We start from the raw sequence: 16,743 nt of genomic DNA, 5'->3' as shown, positions 1-16,743 counted from the left end.
TAAAATATATAGGTAACAGTACGGAATATAGTTTGTGTAATATAATATATCTAATAATCTAAGTTGCCGATTTGGGATAATGGATGAAGTAAATGTCTGAAATTGTAGATGGTACTATAGATAATTTTATCTCTGCGCTATGAACATTCTGACAATTCTGTTATATTCTGCCAAAATCATCAAAAGTGTTCATCATTTTTTTAAACCAATCGCTGTATAATGTGCAAACAGCGCTGGTGGCTGACACATAGAGTTGAAATATATTATAATTATTAATTTCACATGATAATATAATATGTATGAAAGTAATGTAATTTATTATTTACCAATAATATTGGTAAGTATGCATGAAAAAGGCAATTTCTAACTCCAATTTTTTTTTAATTTATAAAAGCATTACCTAAATATATAACCCTACAACCTCTTACAAGCAGGGACTAGAACCAGAACTAAGGTTGGAACTCATATTTTATAATGCTTAGAACCGAAACCATTCTAATAAGCAATACGTTTTCCGATTCTAAGAAATAACTACATTTTATTGAAATTGGGTTTTGATGTTAAACAAATGATTATTTTTCATATAGTAATATTTTTGTTACATAAACTACAGACATTTTAACTCTAATTAATCATATTACATGACGGACAATGTTTAATTTACAGGCATATGGGTTGCATTTTTTATTTGCAATATTGGGAGAATGATCGAAGGAGTAATGTGTTTGTCTACAAATGTTTACGAAATACCTGCAAACACGGGCGGAATAACTATGTTTTGTTAGGTACCTATTTATAATTCCTCCCTTATAAGCAATAATAGGTAATGTTTCAAAAAATGCATGTTTTGGAATCGAAAGCAACCAAAATACTTTAATTTTGTAATTTAAAGAACAAAAACCGATTATTTTCTGTCTTAAGAAACCGAACTAGAATAGAACCGACCAACCCTACAGAAGTCACTGCTTACGAGTGCCATACACACAATGTCACAATGAATGTAACTACCAATTTACAACGATGAAGAAAATGTGGCCTGACTATAAAAAAACATTAGCCTGCTGTAGATAACCATTATACTACGGCCGTAAACAAAATCTCTATCTATGAATTATGATGTTATATCAGTGACCAATAATTTGTGTTTCAGACCTCGGTAGTTACAATACAGTTATAGACTATTGAAGGCGGGCATCGAAGTCGAGTGTCGATTGCTCAGCGGCGACAAATACTTACGCTACAACCTCCAAAAATATAGGCTAAGACATGTCCATAGCCAAACTGTGTGGCTCATCGCGCATTCGCGTATAATTCGAAGAGAAAATATTTTTACACCGTTAAAAAGACCAGAACTTTAATTATTATCTATTCTCTCGTCGGCTTTTTTTGATAACTTAATTATAACTATCAAATATGTTGTACTGAAAAATTAAAAAAAAAAAAATTCAAACGCTATGATTATTGATGATTAAGAACAAAAATCGAGGAGAGGTAATACTAAAAGTTCTAGTTTAGTGGTTTACAAATTATCTCCACGAAAATGTAGTATGGTTATCATAGTAGTATGTAGATAATATTACATTGAGATTTATACGTTATCTATTAGGTAAATTACTCTATGGTACAGAGGCACAGTATATTTTGGTGGTGGCCAAAGGGACAGTCGTAATTTCATGTCGCAACGGTGCGTGGAAAGTAGAAAACGTTCCGCATCGGCACTCCGGCTTCGAATACGTTCGTGCGCGCCGTCGAACGTTATCAATTTGGCGGCCTTCTCACCCGGCTAGAAAATTACCAAACGTCGTTACGAATTCTTTGTCCAACAATTTAGTTTTTTTCCGTCCATTTCACTGAAGTTTTGTTTAGTCGGATTTCCCAATAGTTTTCTCCACGGGCAGGCCAAGTACAATCGCTGTCGCAAAGGAAAAAGGTAAGTCGCAGCACGCCGAGTGTTTGTTTATCAACAGTTCAATATAATGCTTACGTTTTCAAAACTAGAAATTCGATGAAGCTGAACAGAAAGCGTACTGTTTTCTTACATGCTTTTCCACTGAATAGCGATTGCGTTACCCACTGCCTAAGAAATAATATAAATAGAGAAGTATCAATAAAAAATATGATGTGAGCCGGAGCTACGATGCTGTTAAATGTTACCGACCATGTCTTATTTTAACTTGCCTCCTGCCATAGTGTGTCTGTGGTTCAACTTACATCAATATGAGGTTATACCACTAAAGGCTACTTATTAATTTAATATTTAAATTATAACACTAGGAAAAAACTGAAAATTAAAATTGATGAAAAAAAATCTGCTCAATGGTACACTTTACCCTAAAAGAAACAAATGTCCTACATGAAAACTAAATAACTTCATAAACCATTACTTGGTCAAACAACACCAAGCAAATACGTAAGAATCTAAACTCTCATCTCTGTTAAAAAATTTCATCAATCCAGCAAGTTTCAAGAATAAAATACTTATTTACAAATCAATCATCAAATTAGTATGATCATAGTATCATATAATATTCAAATAAAGAGCCTGACATCCTGGCCACACCAGCCAACATTCGTCTTATACGAGTCTTTTAATCCATTACCTTAAGATGCACCTCTTAAAATTCTAGTAACTACCTAATAAGCTACTATTTTGAGGTTCTGTTACCGATTGATTCCGTTCTTTATTTACTTTGACACTCATCAAATTATTTAATTTTATTAATTAATTGAATTATTTTATATTAATAATTTGATTACAAGTAATCCAAATGTAAGGCAGTGTCTTTATATTTTTACCTTATCTTTTTAAATAAAATAATAATATTAAAACAGTTTTTCAGTTATTAGTTTATATTGAAATATTTATTTAGATTTGAAAAAATCATTATTTTTATAACATGAATAAAAAAAATGTTAAATAATTAACAATGAATGATAATTATCATTCATCACCCAATTCTAGTTTTGGTTTTTAATATTTTGCACACAACATAATGTTTGAGAAATTGCCTAAAAATAGCAAATTCAATTCTAAATTACTAAAATAGATGAATACATCTTAAATATGCTAAAATTAAGAAAGAAATATTATTAAAATTAAATTAATTTTATTATTGATATTCTAAAATTTATCAAAAAAAAAAAAAATAAATGCTATTACCTACAACTATCCTTGATCATAACTATAGGTCTTTTATATGATTGTATATTTTTCTGTTTTATATTTTTGATTTTTCTCAGTTATTCCAGAAACGTTCAATTTTAGAACACTCATTAATTACTTATCAATTATCATGTAAACAATGACTATAAATATCTTTGTTAATTACTAAATTAGGTAAATGTTTAAAAATGTATTTTGTTAGTAATTTATTTTACTTTTATAGATCTGAATAACTAGAGAGAATCAATTGTTCAACAACTGTATGAAAGGTTAATTCTGTGATGCAATCCTGTTCATTCCTGATTTTTAAAAAGTAAGTATATACATATTTTAGTATAAATTCAATTTATTATAGTTCTGATAAGACCTAGAGCCTTAATATTTCTGTGGGTCCTATAAACTAGGAATAGAAAATGTTTAAAAAAAAAACCGTTATTAAATGAAAACAAATTTAAAGCTAGAAAAAAAATACTGGTTAGCTGTTCAACTGGTTAGAAATAAAAAAAAATGGATATTAACTATACATTTTGTATGATAATATCCACTAGGTATGCCAATTTTTTTTTAATAATCCCTATTTTCTCAATTGATGAAGCAAATTTAAAAAAAAATTATTTATATATTATAATAATTTATTGTTCTGTTATTGAAGGATAACAAAAGTCTTAATAAACATTTTGTGATTATTAACTATAAATTAATTAATAATCTATGTAGGTATGAACTTTTAAAATGTTAAGGCTTTTAATTAAAACTTTAAATTTGAGAATAATTTATTTTGACTATCTATTATTATCTTGGTAAAATGTTGGTATATCTATTTTATTCTTATATTTGATTAATTTGTAAGTTTAAATGCGTTTGGAATAAAAAAGAAATTTCAAAATAATGTATTATTTGTAAATGACATCCTATTATAATAATAACTTTTTTTTAAATATTAATTAAAAATAATATTTGATATATTTGTATTCAAAAATATTTTCTATCCGTGCTACAAACAATTATATTTGTCTACCTTTATGATAATATAATCTAAAATGTTTACATGGCATTCTGCAAAACATTTTGTGTTAAAAATTAAATGACATTTACATGGAACATTTTTTTAAACATAAATCTATACTTATAGTAGTATTATTATTATTAAACTGATCTATTAATTCATCATAAAAAGTTAACTATTTAGTTTAAATGTTAGAAAAAAATAAAGCGTTTAACATTTTTATTCATATCCTATTAATGTTACAAATGTAGGTATATAAATAATTGCATCGTCTTAACTATTTTTTTTTCTTTTCAGCTATGTCATTTTAAATACTGGTAATTCTATCAAAAATTAAAACGGTAAGGTCTAATATGGATCAAAATGATATCAATAAAATTTATATTTAAGTATCAGTTTACATAGAATTAATGTTGTACCAATAAAATGGGCGATGGAAAATATAATGGTACCATTTCACGTATGAAGAGAGCTACCTATGATGAAGATAAAGCTGTCAAAGATGAACCACCTTTTAAATCACAGCGTTTATATCAACTGTTTAATGATGATCAACATTTTCAAGGTCCAACTGATTCACAGTTTGAAAATACTGAAGTTACTGAACACAATTATGATAGAATTTCAGCTACAACTGTTTATAAAAAACTACAGGTATTGGAAATCAGGGATAAACTTTTACGTGCATCTACTATGCTGCCAGTTAAAGAAATTAATGTTGATGAAATTAAACCAATGGAAGGTACTTGTCAAGATATGTGCCCAGAAAAAGAACGTCTACTGCGTATACATGGTAATATGGTTTCACAGTTTGAATGTAAAGTTATTGATACAAAATTGGAACCAGTTTTTGAAATGATGGTAAAACAGTACGCTAGAAGTTCTGCTGATCAAGCCAATCCGTTGTCTCAAGAACTGAGACCGACACCTATACTTGTTAAGACCATGCATTATATGCTTAAAAATATAATATTCCCAATTGAATCTAATATTGAACAAGATTTGGCTAGTTGGTATGATTTTTGTTGGGATCGGTTACGTGCAATAAGAAAAGATATTGTTCAACAAAATTTACAGAACTCGGAGGTTGTGACAATACTTGAACAAATTGGCCGTTTTCATATTGCTTGTTATGATTTAATGCTTGGTTATACAGGCTTTGATATCAAGTTAAACACGGAAAACTTAAACAATTGTATTCAAATGTTGATGCCTATGTATAGAGATTCAGAACAACCATGTCCAAATGAACCAGAGTTTGTGTCCTATGAGTTGCTTATGCATTTAGGAAACCCACAATTTCATACAGCATATGATTTATTACCAATCCATATAAAACAATCACCTCAAGTGAGATTCTGTATTAATGCTAACACAACTTATTTACAGTCAAGTGACTGTAAAGAATTTTTCAACTTACTGAAAAGTACGACTTTTATGAATTGTTGTATACTACAAAGAGTTATTCCAAGTATTAGATATAATAATATAAGAATGATGAATATGTCGTATACAACTGTCAAAAGAGTTTATAAACTTGAAATGGAACATTTTATGGAAAAACTATGTTTTGACGATACACAATTAGCTCAAGAGTTTTTTTCTGATATTCAGTTACAATATGATGAAATGTATGTTGATCTTTCGCGTAATACAGGCATACGTGCGCCTGAGCTTAGAAGACAAAAACAAGAGTTTATAATCTCTGAAAAAAGACAAAATTTGACATATCTAATATCTGGAATAGAGAACATGCCTGATGTTGTTATCACCCCAGTTCATTCAAGCTTTGATGATAATGATCGTTTTTGTGATGATGCTAATATTGAAGTAAATAAAGATCTGAACAATGAAATATCAGATTCTCAGATGGTAGTAGACACTTATTCCTTAATAAATTCAAAAGATGATGATACAAACAGACAATTATTATCAACCACTCCAATACAAACCCCAGCTGTAGAAATACCTACTTTCACTTTTAATTTGCCTAAGTTTTCATTACCTACACAAGTTCAAAAACCACTTGCCAAATTTGAAATACAATGGAACCCACCCCCAAAATTATCTATTTTCCAAGATGTCTCTAGCTCGGACCAATCAAATTTATCATCGAATTCACTTCCAACAAGCAATATAACAAACATTCCAGTAACAATTGCTCAAGATGTATTTATGAAACCCCCATGTCAAAGTCCGACAAATATAAGTCCTATTCAGTCACATCCTAAAATTAATTTAAAGGAAAAACTAGATGTTGCACAATCAATTGAACATCAAACTAATCTGACCAAAAAATACTTCCGCAAATGGCAGAATTATGTTAATTGTAAGAAATCTATGTATATTGAAGAGATGTTTGCATATGGTGATCTATTTCATTCAGAGTGTATTTCATCATTGTCTTCATCTCCATCATCAACGAAGTCTCTGAGTTATGTTGATGAAGTTATTGAAATACAAGAAGAACCAAAAGAATGGTTAAATAAACAGTACATTCTGGCAGAAAAGTATTTCTATATTTGGCTGCGAAAAGTTTTACGTAGAAGAAGAAAGATTGAAATAGATCCTGTATGCAGTTTGCCATGGTCAGTATTTATGCAAGTACATGGCACACCAAAAGAGACATTACCAGTTACGATTAAAGATTTAAAGTTGAAGAGACAGTTAAAAATTCCTATACATCATCCATTAAGTAGCAATAATTCTACAGATTATGATATTAGCCTTCAAATGGCTAATATATTTGTTCAAAATGTAAAAGAGATGAAAAAAGATGGATTTGTTGGGAAAAAGATATTTTGGAAATTGGCAGTTAATTATGGAAACACACCAGAACCCTATTGTATAGAAAAAAAAGTATTGACTATTCTTTATGGTAAATTAGGATTTAGTAACAATCAAATACAAACCATCCATACTGATTGTAATGCATATTTCATAAAGACAGTGCATAGTTGTATTGGGCAATTCAACTGGACAAACAACGGTTTGAACGCAGCTCTTATTTTCACAAATACGGATAAAGAAGACGTTGAGACGTTATTTAAACGTGTGGATTCAATTTTGCAGTCAACTCCAACAGCAATACCTTTGGTCATGATATTTTCTTCAAGGTCAGATAAAGATAGTATTAAACATTACGAATATGTATTAGACGGGTACAAAGAAAATGAGTACATTAACAATTACACTGTTTACATGTGGGATGGACCAAAAACTGTTCTAGAATCCATTGAATTTTTTTCCAAAAATTATGTAGACTTTACCCCTGGTACGTGTACAGAAAAATTATATTATAATTTACTCAATTTTTCTCAACATTTCTTCGTAAAAGTACGTAGTTTATTACCTAGTGATGATCCAAACACTATTATCGAAAAATACAATCAATGCTTGGATGCTTACATTGAACGCTTGGGTAGAAGTAATCAAATATTAACAGATTTGGCACCCGACTTGGTTCCATATTATACTCAAAATCCAGATGAGTTTTCAAAAGAATATTCAAACTTGAATCTAAAATATTTTGAAAATTTGCTAAATATTGCACATCTATTGCCATTTGAATCATGGCCACCTAAAAATGTTGATGATTTAATGGACTATGTAAAAAATATGTGTAAACTTTCAAACCGTAGATCTTGGTGTTTAGACATATTGCAAATGCTCCAATTACATAGAAAAGCCGATTTAGAACACTGTTTATTGAATGCTAGTTGGTACGAACCAATCGAAATGTGGATTGAAGGTACATTAGAAAAGTGTTCTGCTGCACAGAATGATTTCACCGTATTTTACAATGGTGATCCGATCAAGGATGTACTGAATATGATATTTCCAGACTGACAGTAAATATATTCAGCTTTTATTAATTAAAAATGACCCTTAATTATTGTTAATTGATAATTTTTCATAACTGGTATATTATATGCTTCTATATTTATATATAGCTAGTCTTAACTATCAATATTTGCATTATTAAATGTATATTTGTAAATACAATTGTTTGAGTAGTCAATTTAAATTGTTTTCATTGTGTTAAGCTGACAAATGCTTTTTTTTGCTAAAATACAGATTTACAGATTAACTCTTATTTAAGTTGCAACATTATAATTTTGTTTCTTTACAATTAAGAAATTTATATTATGATTAATTCATACTTCAAGTATTGTTTAGTATAGTAAATGAAAACTACCAATTGTTTGATACTAAGATACTAAAAATAATTTATAGTTACTAATAACTCAACAAGACTTATTATAATTTTAAACTTTTTTACTTGTATAACCATTATAATATAATATGACTTGGCACATTGGTATTTTTGTTGTTAAAGTTTTCTGTTTTATGTATATTGACTATATATACAGTGATTGAAGTGGGGGGTACGGTGGGATGGCATCCCTCAACGTTTAACAATTCACATTTTCCATCCCATCACTTATTTTGTCAAAAATAATTCATCTGCCTTATAATTGTCTACAAATATTATCGATAAACATTGCTAAGTGATGTATAAATTTGTTTCATAATAGGTACTAGGAGTTTAAGGCAATCATTTAAATTTTTTTAAATTAACTCTTTTTTCCATAAAAATGCATATTATTTAGATACTGAGTGGAGTGACGAATATATTGATTTTACATTTTAACAATGATGTATGTTTTTTTATATTTGTATTTTAAGTAGATCTTTTACATAGATACTACCTATAATACAATATTTAATATGCATTTTCAAGAAATTGAGTAAAATGATTAAAATATTATTTGATAATTTATTACGAAATGTATAGGTATTTACAACTGTTTAATCGGTAATAATAAATCATTAACACAGTATGCATTAATAACTAACCTTTTTTGTTTTGTTTTAAGACAATCTTAAAAAGTAGAAAAATTGAGGAAGAAAATAATAAATAAATATAAATAATGTATACATTATACATGTCAAAAAAAAACATTTTAATTTTTTGGGTTTTTAATGATGAAATAATTTTTTGTGAGAGCATACCTTTTTAAGCATTTTTGCATATCAATACAGCATACATGGTAAATATTTAAGGCACATCTCATATATGCATTTTTTAAGGTTTTTTATAGCATGGAGACAATATATATTATATAGTCTCTAGCCCTATATCAGGGATAAGAAACTCAAAGTTACTAGAGGCCAATTTTTAGAAAATTAAAATCTAGCGGGCCAGAGCATAGAAAGCAAAAAAAAGCGGGTCATTCAAATATACGTTTTAATCAGCATTTATTTTGTTTATAATGTAATTTTAAAATGTATCTTGGGCAGATAAAAACGGATCGCGGGCCTCCAGTTGCCAGCCCCTGCCCTATATAATTGTATCTATTCATTTGATTCTTGAGTTCAGAGTCATAACTTTTTTGATTAATTTTACAAAAGTTAATAAATAAAATAAATAAAATTTGTCATTATAAAAAGTTTAGCAATTTCATAATTTTTTTTATACCTTCTGCATAATATTGTGTAATGCAAATGTAGGTACTTTTATACTTAAATGTGAAAAATGAAAAAGAGACACCAAACAAAAAACCAAAAATATATACTATACATAAAATTGTATCATAAAAAAATGTGTAAGGAGCTTAACTTATCCGCCTCCCAATCCATATGATGTATGACTGTTTAAGCTGTATTATACGAGAACTGTTTAAAATATGAAAGGCATCCCTCCTCTTATTTTAAGCCACTTCGACCACTGTATACTACATAATTTATTCATAACTATGTTTTCTATATAACAGGGGTAGCAAACCTTTTTCTGATCAAGTACAATTTACAAACATTTTGTAATCAGTTTCAAAAAAATTGTATGTGCTTATTATTATTTTTTCAATATGAAGTGTTTATTTTGTTGTTTTAAATGTTTTATTAAAATACATTAAGCAACATTAGCTTCAACCATTAACTGTGAAACACAAACTTTCACATTTGATATGGAAATGAGAATATTAAATGTAAAAAGAATTTTTTTTTTTAATAAATGCAACTATGTAAGATTTAACAATGAAAAAAAATATATTTTTGCTTACCATTAAATTACAGGTTTGCCATTGTTGCTATATAACTAGAATATGAAATAAGTTGATTCAAAACATTTAAAATACGTTTCATAATTTTTATTTTTTTTAAAACAAAATTTAAAGTTTTAAGGGTAAGCTGATAAGTTAAAAAATATACAAAGTTTTTAGAAGTACATTATACTTCTTATTTTTATCAAATTACAAATTATATAAATAACTATTTTCTTAACATATATATTAATATATTGTTATTATTATTATTATTATTATTGGTGTTAGCTATTAAGAGCCTGAATTGTAAAACTTGTACAACACACCTACTATTAATGCATTGTAAAAAACATTGTAAAACATTGAATTGAAATACAAATTAAACGATTAAGTAGTAAAAATAATGTGGTGACTATAATTATTATAATTTAGAAGTATTTATTAGGGTCCTGGTGTGTCATGAATGATTATAAAATGAATTGTTCACATCAGGGGCGTAATTACGGGGGGGGATATGGGGGATAGATCCCCCCCCATGAGCTGTAATATTGTCTTATACCTACAAATAGTTCAAATAAAAACTTATAAATTATTACGAAACTAAAAAAAAAAAAGTTTAGAAGTTGTGTGTACTTAAATATTACCCGTATATAAATATTTACCCGTTAACGATAAGCATGATTTCAAAATAAATGGTCCGATTCATTTTAATTCTTATTTATTAATAAACATTGGGTGCCTTGCCACACACTGTACCTAATTTTGAATAGATTATAGATGGTAAGTAATCCGATTATAAGAAAAACCTCCATTCCATAAACATAATAATATAATAATAAAAATGTAACTTCAAGATTTACATTTCGTAGAACGAATAATAGCCATAGATAGTAGGTACTAAGAACGTGCGCCGACACAAAGTATCTACATTGATTATTGCGATCACATATAAACAGTAAACACTACACAGTAGGTATACACACCGTGACACCGTGTCATTCTCTCATATTCACAGTGTCAGTTACATTTTTATAAGCCAAAAGCAAAATGGAGCAAAAAAAAAGAAAATTACCAGCAACTAGCAGTACTTTATTGAATTTTTTTAAAAAGAAGCCTGGGCCTGACGTAAGTATTACAATTTAAAATACTAAACATTATTAGACCCGGAATTAAATGTTTAAATATTATGTATGACGTATTCAACTTATTATAATTAGCATTACAACTCGCGCTAAAATTATGCAAAATTAAATTAACACCAGTTAAAAAAAGTACCTATTAAAAATATAATTGCAGTCACTGCATTTTATTCAATAACTATTAATTATGTCATATTAATTATTATAAAACATTTAAATGAGTTTATTAAAAAAAAAAATAGAATTTAATAATTTATGATAATCTTATAATAATAATTCCTACCTAATATTTAATAACAATTTAATTCGATTTTACCTATACAATTTCTTGTTTATTATTTAAGGAAAACATAGAGAAATCTGATGATGTATCACGTGAAAAATATCATGTTGAAAATAAAAATTTGATTCAAGCTGTCCAAGAAACAAATAAGGTACGGTAGCTATTGTTCTATCGTTCTATGGTATTATACCTGTAGCTTGACTCCTGCCTGCTAACATTGCATTAAAATTAATAAATTAGATTGTGCTTCGTAATTTTTTAGAGAGAACATTTTGATGCTCGTAAAAATGACATTGCTTTGTTTATTAAACGTGATTTGTTATCAGACGAAGAAAAAAATACCGTAAGCTTTTCGAATGCTAATGCCTTATGTCGGATTTAGTCTGAACTATAGTTAAAACCTACCAATATATCATAATATAATATAAATTACACTGTAATTTTTTTTTATTATTTTTTGTTTAAAACCTGTAGGTACTTACCAATTTATGGTTACCAAATCATAATTATGTATTTCCATTAAATGAAAAAAACAAAAAAAGAGGTTTAAAATTTCAGCATAAATGGCTGAACGAATTCAATTGGCTTGTTTATTCGGAAGTTGAAGGTGGAGCTTTTTGTAAGCATTGTGTTGTTTTTGCAAAAACCGGTGGAATAGGAAATCAACCTTTAAAATATTTGGTTACTGAAGTATTTGATAGTTGGAAAAAAGCTAAAGAGGTATAATTGAATATATTAATGTTTTAACTTTTAATCCCCTATAATTTAATATTATTTTAATTTTAATTTTATTTCCCTGTGAATACATGTTAATTGATGTTATTATATTGTTATAATTTTAATTAAATTATAGGTATTTCGAAATCATTCTGCATTAGAGTACCACACATTTTCTGTTTTGAAATCTGATGAATTTTTAAAAATATATTTAAAAAAAGAGCCAACAATAGTAGAAAGACTGGATACAGATAGGTATTTAATTATTTATTAGCTTAAGTCTGCAAGTATGTACTTTGATATTTTTTTTTGTTAAAGAATTAAACAAATCAAGGCGAATAGAGAGCGACTCATTCCAATCGTTGATTGTGTCATACTTTGTGGTCGTCAAGAGATTGCTCTACGAGGGCATAAAGATTATGGAAAAATTGATAGTATGTTTAAAATTAAATAATGTTATAGCATTACATATTATATAATAATGCTACCATTCAACTCAACCTTAATATAAATTTTTCATATTATAGTGGAATGTTCATTAAATCAAGGCAACTTTAGAGCCATATTAAAGTATAGAGCATGTGGTGATGAGATGTTAAAGCATATCATTACAAGTGAAGGACGAAACAAATACCTAACTCCTCAAATCCAAAATGAAATCATAACGGCATGTGGGGACATTATGCTGCGAAAAATAGTTAAGGATGTAAATGCTTCAAAATGTTTCTCAGTTTTAGTTGACGAGACTACTGATATTTCTACTATTGAACAAATGGCTATGTGTGTTCGATATGTTGACGATAACGATTGTATCCATGAGAGATTCCTGAAATTTATTACTATTAACAGTTTAACTGGTTGTGATTTAGCTGAATCAATACTCAACGGTAAATTAAAATGATATTATGTTTTTAATAAATTAATAATTGTATGGTTATTATATTTTGTAAATAGGTCTGAATAGTTGTGAAATTAATTTAGAATACTTATATGGTCAAGGATATGATGGTGCAAGCAACATGTCTGGCCAATATAAAGGTGTTCAGGCAATTATCAAAAAAAAATATCCTAAAGCTATATATGTGCACTGTGCAGCACACGCTCTAAACTTAGCAGTATCAACTGCAAGTGGAATTCAACCAGTTAGAAACTGCTTAAATATTATCGAAAAGTACTATGTTTTCTTTAATACACCAAAACGCCAAAATGTTCTTTTAACCAGCATTGAAAATAGTAATGAGGATCCTAAGGTTAAAACTTTAAAAAGATTATGTGCTACACGATGGGTGCAGCGTTATGACGCGGTTACAGATTTCATTGAACTATTTGCATTTGTAGTTGAATCATTAGAAAATATTTCTAATTGGAACGATTCCACAGCAACGGAAGCTAATATACTATTAAAAGCTATTGATTCAGAATTTCTTATATCCTTACAAGTTATACAAGTAAATAGTAATTAATAAATATAATTTATTTTATTTTATTTTATAATAAAATATTTTTTCAGTTGGTTTTTTCTTTTGGTTTACCATTGTGTAAGTTGCTACAAAAAGAACAAATTGATTTGAGAGAAGCAGTAAGCCTTGCTGAAGATATTATAAATGTATTAAAAAATATCAGATTAAATTGTGATACTGAATTCCACAAATTGTTTTTGCTTGCAAAAGTAAGTATACTAAAATAAAGTATATTATTATATGAATTATATGAAAAGAATTATGTTTATATTTGACATTTGTAATAGGAGATGTCAGTAATTATAGATATAGACTTGAGTACTAAAAGAATATCTAAACGACAAGTAAATCGAGCAAATCCAGATCCCAATTTAAGTGTTGAAGAATACCACAAAGTGTCAGTATTTATACCCTACCTGGACTTTTTTATACAACAACTAGGAGAAAGATTTTCAATCCATTCTGAAATTTTTATAGGTACCTATTAAATTAAATCATTATTATCATTTTTAATTAAATTGGTACCTAGTTTCTATAAAATTAAAAACAAATCACTGAAATAAAATATTCATATAATCAATCTATATTATTAAAATCAACCTTTAATGGTTTATGTATAATGTATATATGTCATATTTTATAGGATTTCAAAGTCTATTTTCCTATACATTCTCTTCTAATGAGGAGGTATCATTTAGAAAATTACTTGAATTTTATTCACCTTCTTTGGATGTGAACAACTCAATTGCAGAATTGAAATTGTGGAAAATAAAACTTGAGCGAATAAACAATATTCCGAAAACTGCAATTGAAGCATTACATGTGTGTAATGCCAATATTTATCCGAATGTGCATTTTATTTTAAAAATACTATGCACACTTCCTGTGTCTACAAGTACGCCTGAAAGAATGTTTTCCAGTCTTAAAAGGATAAAAACGTATCTTCGAAACAGTATGTCCGAGGTTAGTAATTATAATAGCTGTGCACCTGTGCTTAATAAAATACATTTTCATAATATCTAATGAGAAAAATGTTTCAATTTTTTTTGTAGAAAAGACTTAATGGTCTGGCAATGTTGGCAATTCATAATGATATTACATTTTCAAATGAAGAGGTCATTGATGAACTTGCCAAAAAGCCTAGGAATCTGGACATAATATTGTAAAATATTAAAACATTTTATAACATATTTGTAAATGTATAATGTTATGTAATATAGAATGATTATATTTACATGTGTTGAGTTATTAAATTATACAAAATATAGATAAGGGGGGTGTGGGCCGTGGGGGCAAAGGCCCCCACAAGTTTACCCTACAAATTTATTTTGATCCCCCCCCATCAAACATTCTCAGTTACGCCACTGGTTCACATTGTTCGTAGACATAGCGTACACACTACTGTATACTGGAACAATGACAGATTGGAGGGTAGGATGATATGGTAATATAAATGTGAACTAAAGCAACATATTATTGCTTCTTAATAACTTGATTTATAAAATGTTCCTAACATGGTTTTTATATTTTACATTTTTGTTACCCCAACCATCTTGTCAATACAAATTATTGATTATACATTTTTATATTATTCTATATACTTTAATAATGATAACATATTGAACAAACCATTTAATATTATAATGATATAATATATTTAATTTATATTTTTTTAGTACAGAATTACTTAAGGCTGTGAATTTGTAAAATAATGTATTTTGCCTTTGTCTAGGTATTCTAATACACAGACTTAGACTTCTCAACATTTCGTTTCAATTAGGTAGCAACAGAATAAATTTTGAAATTTTTACTTTCAGATTCTTGATTTTTTAGGTCTCGTGGACTTATATGTCATATTTTCCATAATTATTACTTATTATTTATTTCCAATATTTTTAATACTTTCCTTCAAATAAATTTTTTACACAAATTTAATAAGTCATTTTTTAATTTTTTCAAAAATTTTTTTGGGTCTTGTATCATTACACATTATACTTAAAATAATAACATTATTTTAGAACAATTGTTTAACCCATTGAATACCAACCATCTATCTAAATAAATTAAATATTTCTTTTTTTTTGTTTACTATGCAAATATGGTTTTTCATTTTCAATAAAACATTGTTTTATTCACCAACAAAATTAAATGATGATTTGATTTTGTATCTTAAGTGTATTTGTTTTTTAAATGATTGTATCAATACCTCAATATAAACATAAATGAAAAGTATATTTTTTGGAAGAATGATAATAGTATTAATTTTGAGAAATGTGAATAGTAATTGGTTATGTATTACTACCTATATTAGGTATTTCTTAACTCTTACATTATTAAATAGTATACAGTGTGTTTATTTTTAGATGTAACACTGACCATCTGATGTCACTGGACAGAATTATTTACTGTTGTTTTTAAAAAGAAACACACTGTATATTATTTTCATTTTAAAAAGGTTCATTCGTGCTCTATCACTTATTTACTATGATCCAGTATTAATAAACTTTCAAGTTTTATTTAAAATACTAAAAAAATTAACCAACCAAAGTAGTTTCAAAATAGTTCATAATAGTTGTTAAAATGTCTTCATTTATTATAAAATAATTAGTATTCATTAAATCAATAAAAGCTTGTTTAACATTATTAATAAGTATGGAGGGTGATCATCATTTGGATTTAAAGATGAAACCAGAATCTTTAATATACTTTTGTTGTCAACTAGGTATTTGTTTAAGCCCAGAATGTTTAATATGTCTCCAAACAGACTGCAGAAAATGAAAAAAAAAATTGTATAATTGTTACTTATTTATTATTTGAAATGGCTACCATACAGGGAAGTGATATGCAGAATGCAAGGCCGTGAATTTGCATAACATAGATGATAGATGATTTTCATATTTAACAAATTTGTTATTGGAATCGATTCAC

At 27.6% G+C, this 16,743-nt stretch overlaps 2 protein-coding genes across 4 annotated transcripts; both read left to right on the top strand.

Moving 5' to 3' along the window:
- The first annotated feature begins 1,702 nt into the window (after nucleotides 1–1,702).
- On the top strand, nucleotides 1,703–8,822 carry LOC111034858 (SAC3 family protein 1-like). The gene is made up of 3 exons (XM_022316260.1): nucleotides 1,703–1,930; nucleotides 3,387–3,476; nucleotides 4,467–8,822. The coding sequence occupies exon 3, from the start codon at nucleotides 4,596–4,598 to the stop codon at nucleotides 8,016–8,018; it is 3,423 nt and encodes a 1,140-aa protein (XP_022171952.1). The 5' UTR covers nucleotides 1,703–1,930; nucleotides 3,387–3,476; nucleotides 4,467–4,595; the 3' UTR covers nucleotides 8,019–8,822.
- A 2,077-nt stretch (nucleotides 8,823–10,899) lies between these two features.
- On the top strand, nucleotides 10,900–15,011 carry LOC111034824 (52 kDa repressor of the inhibitor of the protein kinase-like). Of its 3 annotated transcripts, XM_022316205.1 has the most exons (12): nucleotides 10,900–11,341; nucleotides 11,700–11,789; nucleotides 11,901–11,981; nucleotides 12,113–12,358; nucleotides 12,492–12,610; nucleotides 12,674–12,789; nucleotides 12,883–13,242; nucleotides 13,310–13,803; nucleotides 13,866–14,024; nucleotides 14,103–14,292; nucleotides 14,459–14,778; nucleotides 14,868–15,011. In XM_022316205.1, the coding sequence occupies exons 1-12, from the start codon at nucleotides 11,264–11,266 to the stop codon at nucleotides 14,979–14,981; spliced, it is 2,367 nt and encodes a 788-aa protein (XP_022171897.1). In that variant the 5' UTR covers nucleotides 10,900–11,263; the 3' UTR covers nucleotides 14,982–15,011. The 3 variants fall into 3 exon arrangements, with proteins under 3 accessions (XP_022171897.1, XP_022171899.1, XP_022171898.1); XM_022316207.1 differs by lacking the exon at nucleotides 11,901–11,981 and having other exon boundaries at nucleotides 12,197–12,358; XM_022316206.1 differs by lacking the exon at nucleotides 11,901–11,981 and having other exon boundaries at nucleotides 10,901–11,341.
- Nucleotides 15,012–16,743: the final 1,732 nt, after the last annotated feature.

The sequence above is a fragment of the Myzus persicae genome, unplaced genomic scaffold (assembly GCF_001856785.1).
Source record: "Myzus persicae strain clone G006 unplaced genomic scaffold, MPER_G0061.0, whole genome shotgun sequence".
In the NCBI taxonomy this organism is placed as follows: Eukaryota; Metazoa; Arthropoda; class Insecta; order Hemiptera; family Aphididae; genus Myzus; species Myzus persicae.
The sequence above is the reverse complement of the archived record's forward strand: the minus strand, read 5'-3'. Positions and strand labels throughout refer to the sequence as shown.

Bases quoted from the DNA above. Each gene is read 5' to 3' on its own strand.
- LOC111034858 (XM_022316260.1), top strand. From the start codon at position 4,596: ATGGGCGATGGAAAATATAATGGTACCATTTCACGTATGAAGAGAGCT.
- LOC111034824 (XM_022316205.1), top strand. From the start codon at position 11,264: ATGGAGCAAAAAAAAAGAAAATTACCAGCAACTAGCAGTACTTTATTG. The intron at 13,243-13,309 runs GTAAATTAAAAT...TTTTGTAAATAG, and splicing joins AGCTGAATCAATACTCAACG to GTCTGAATAGTTGTGAAATT. The intron at 13,804-13,865 runs GTAAATAGTAAT...ATATTTTTTCAG, and splicing joins TATCCTTACAAGTTATACAA to TTGGTTTTTTCTTTTGGTTT.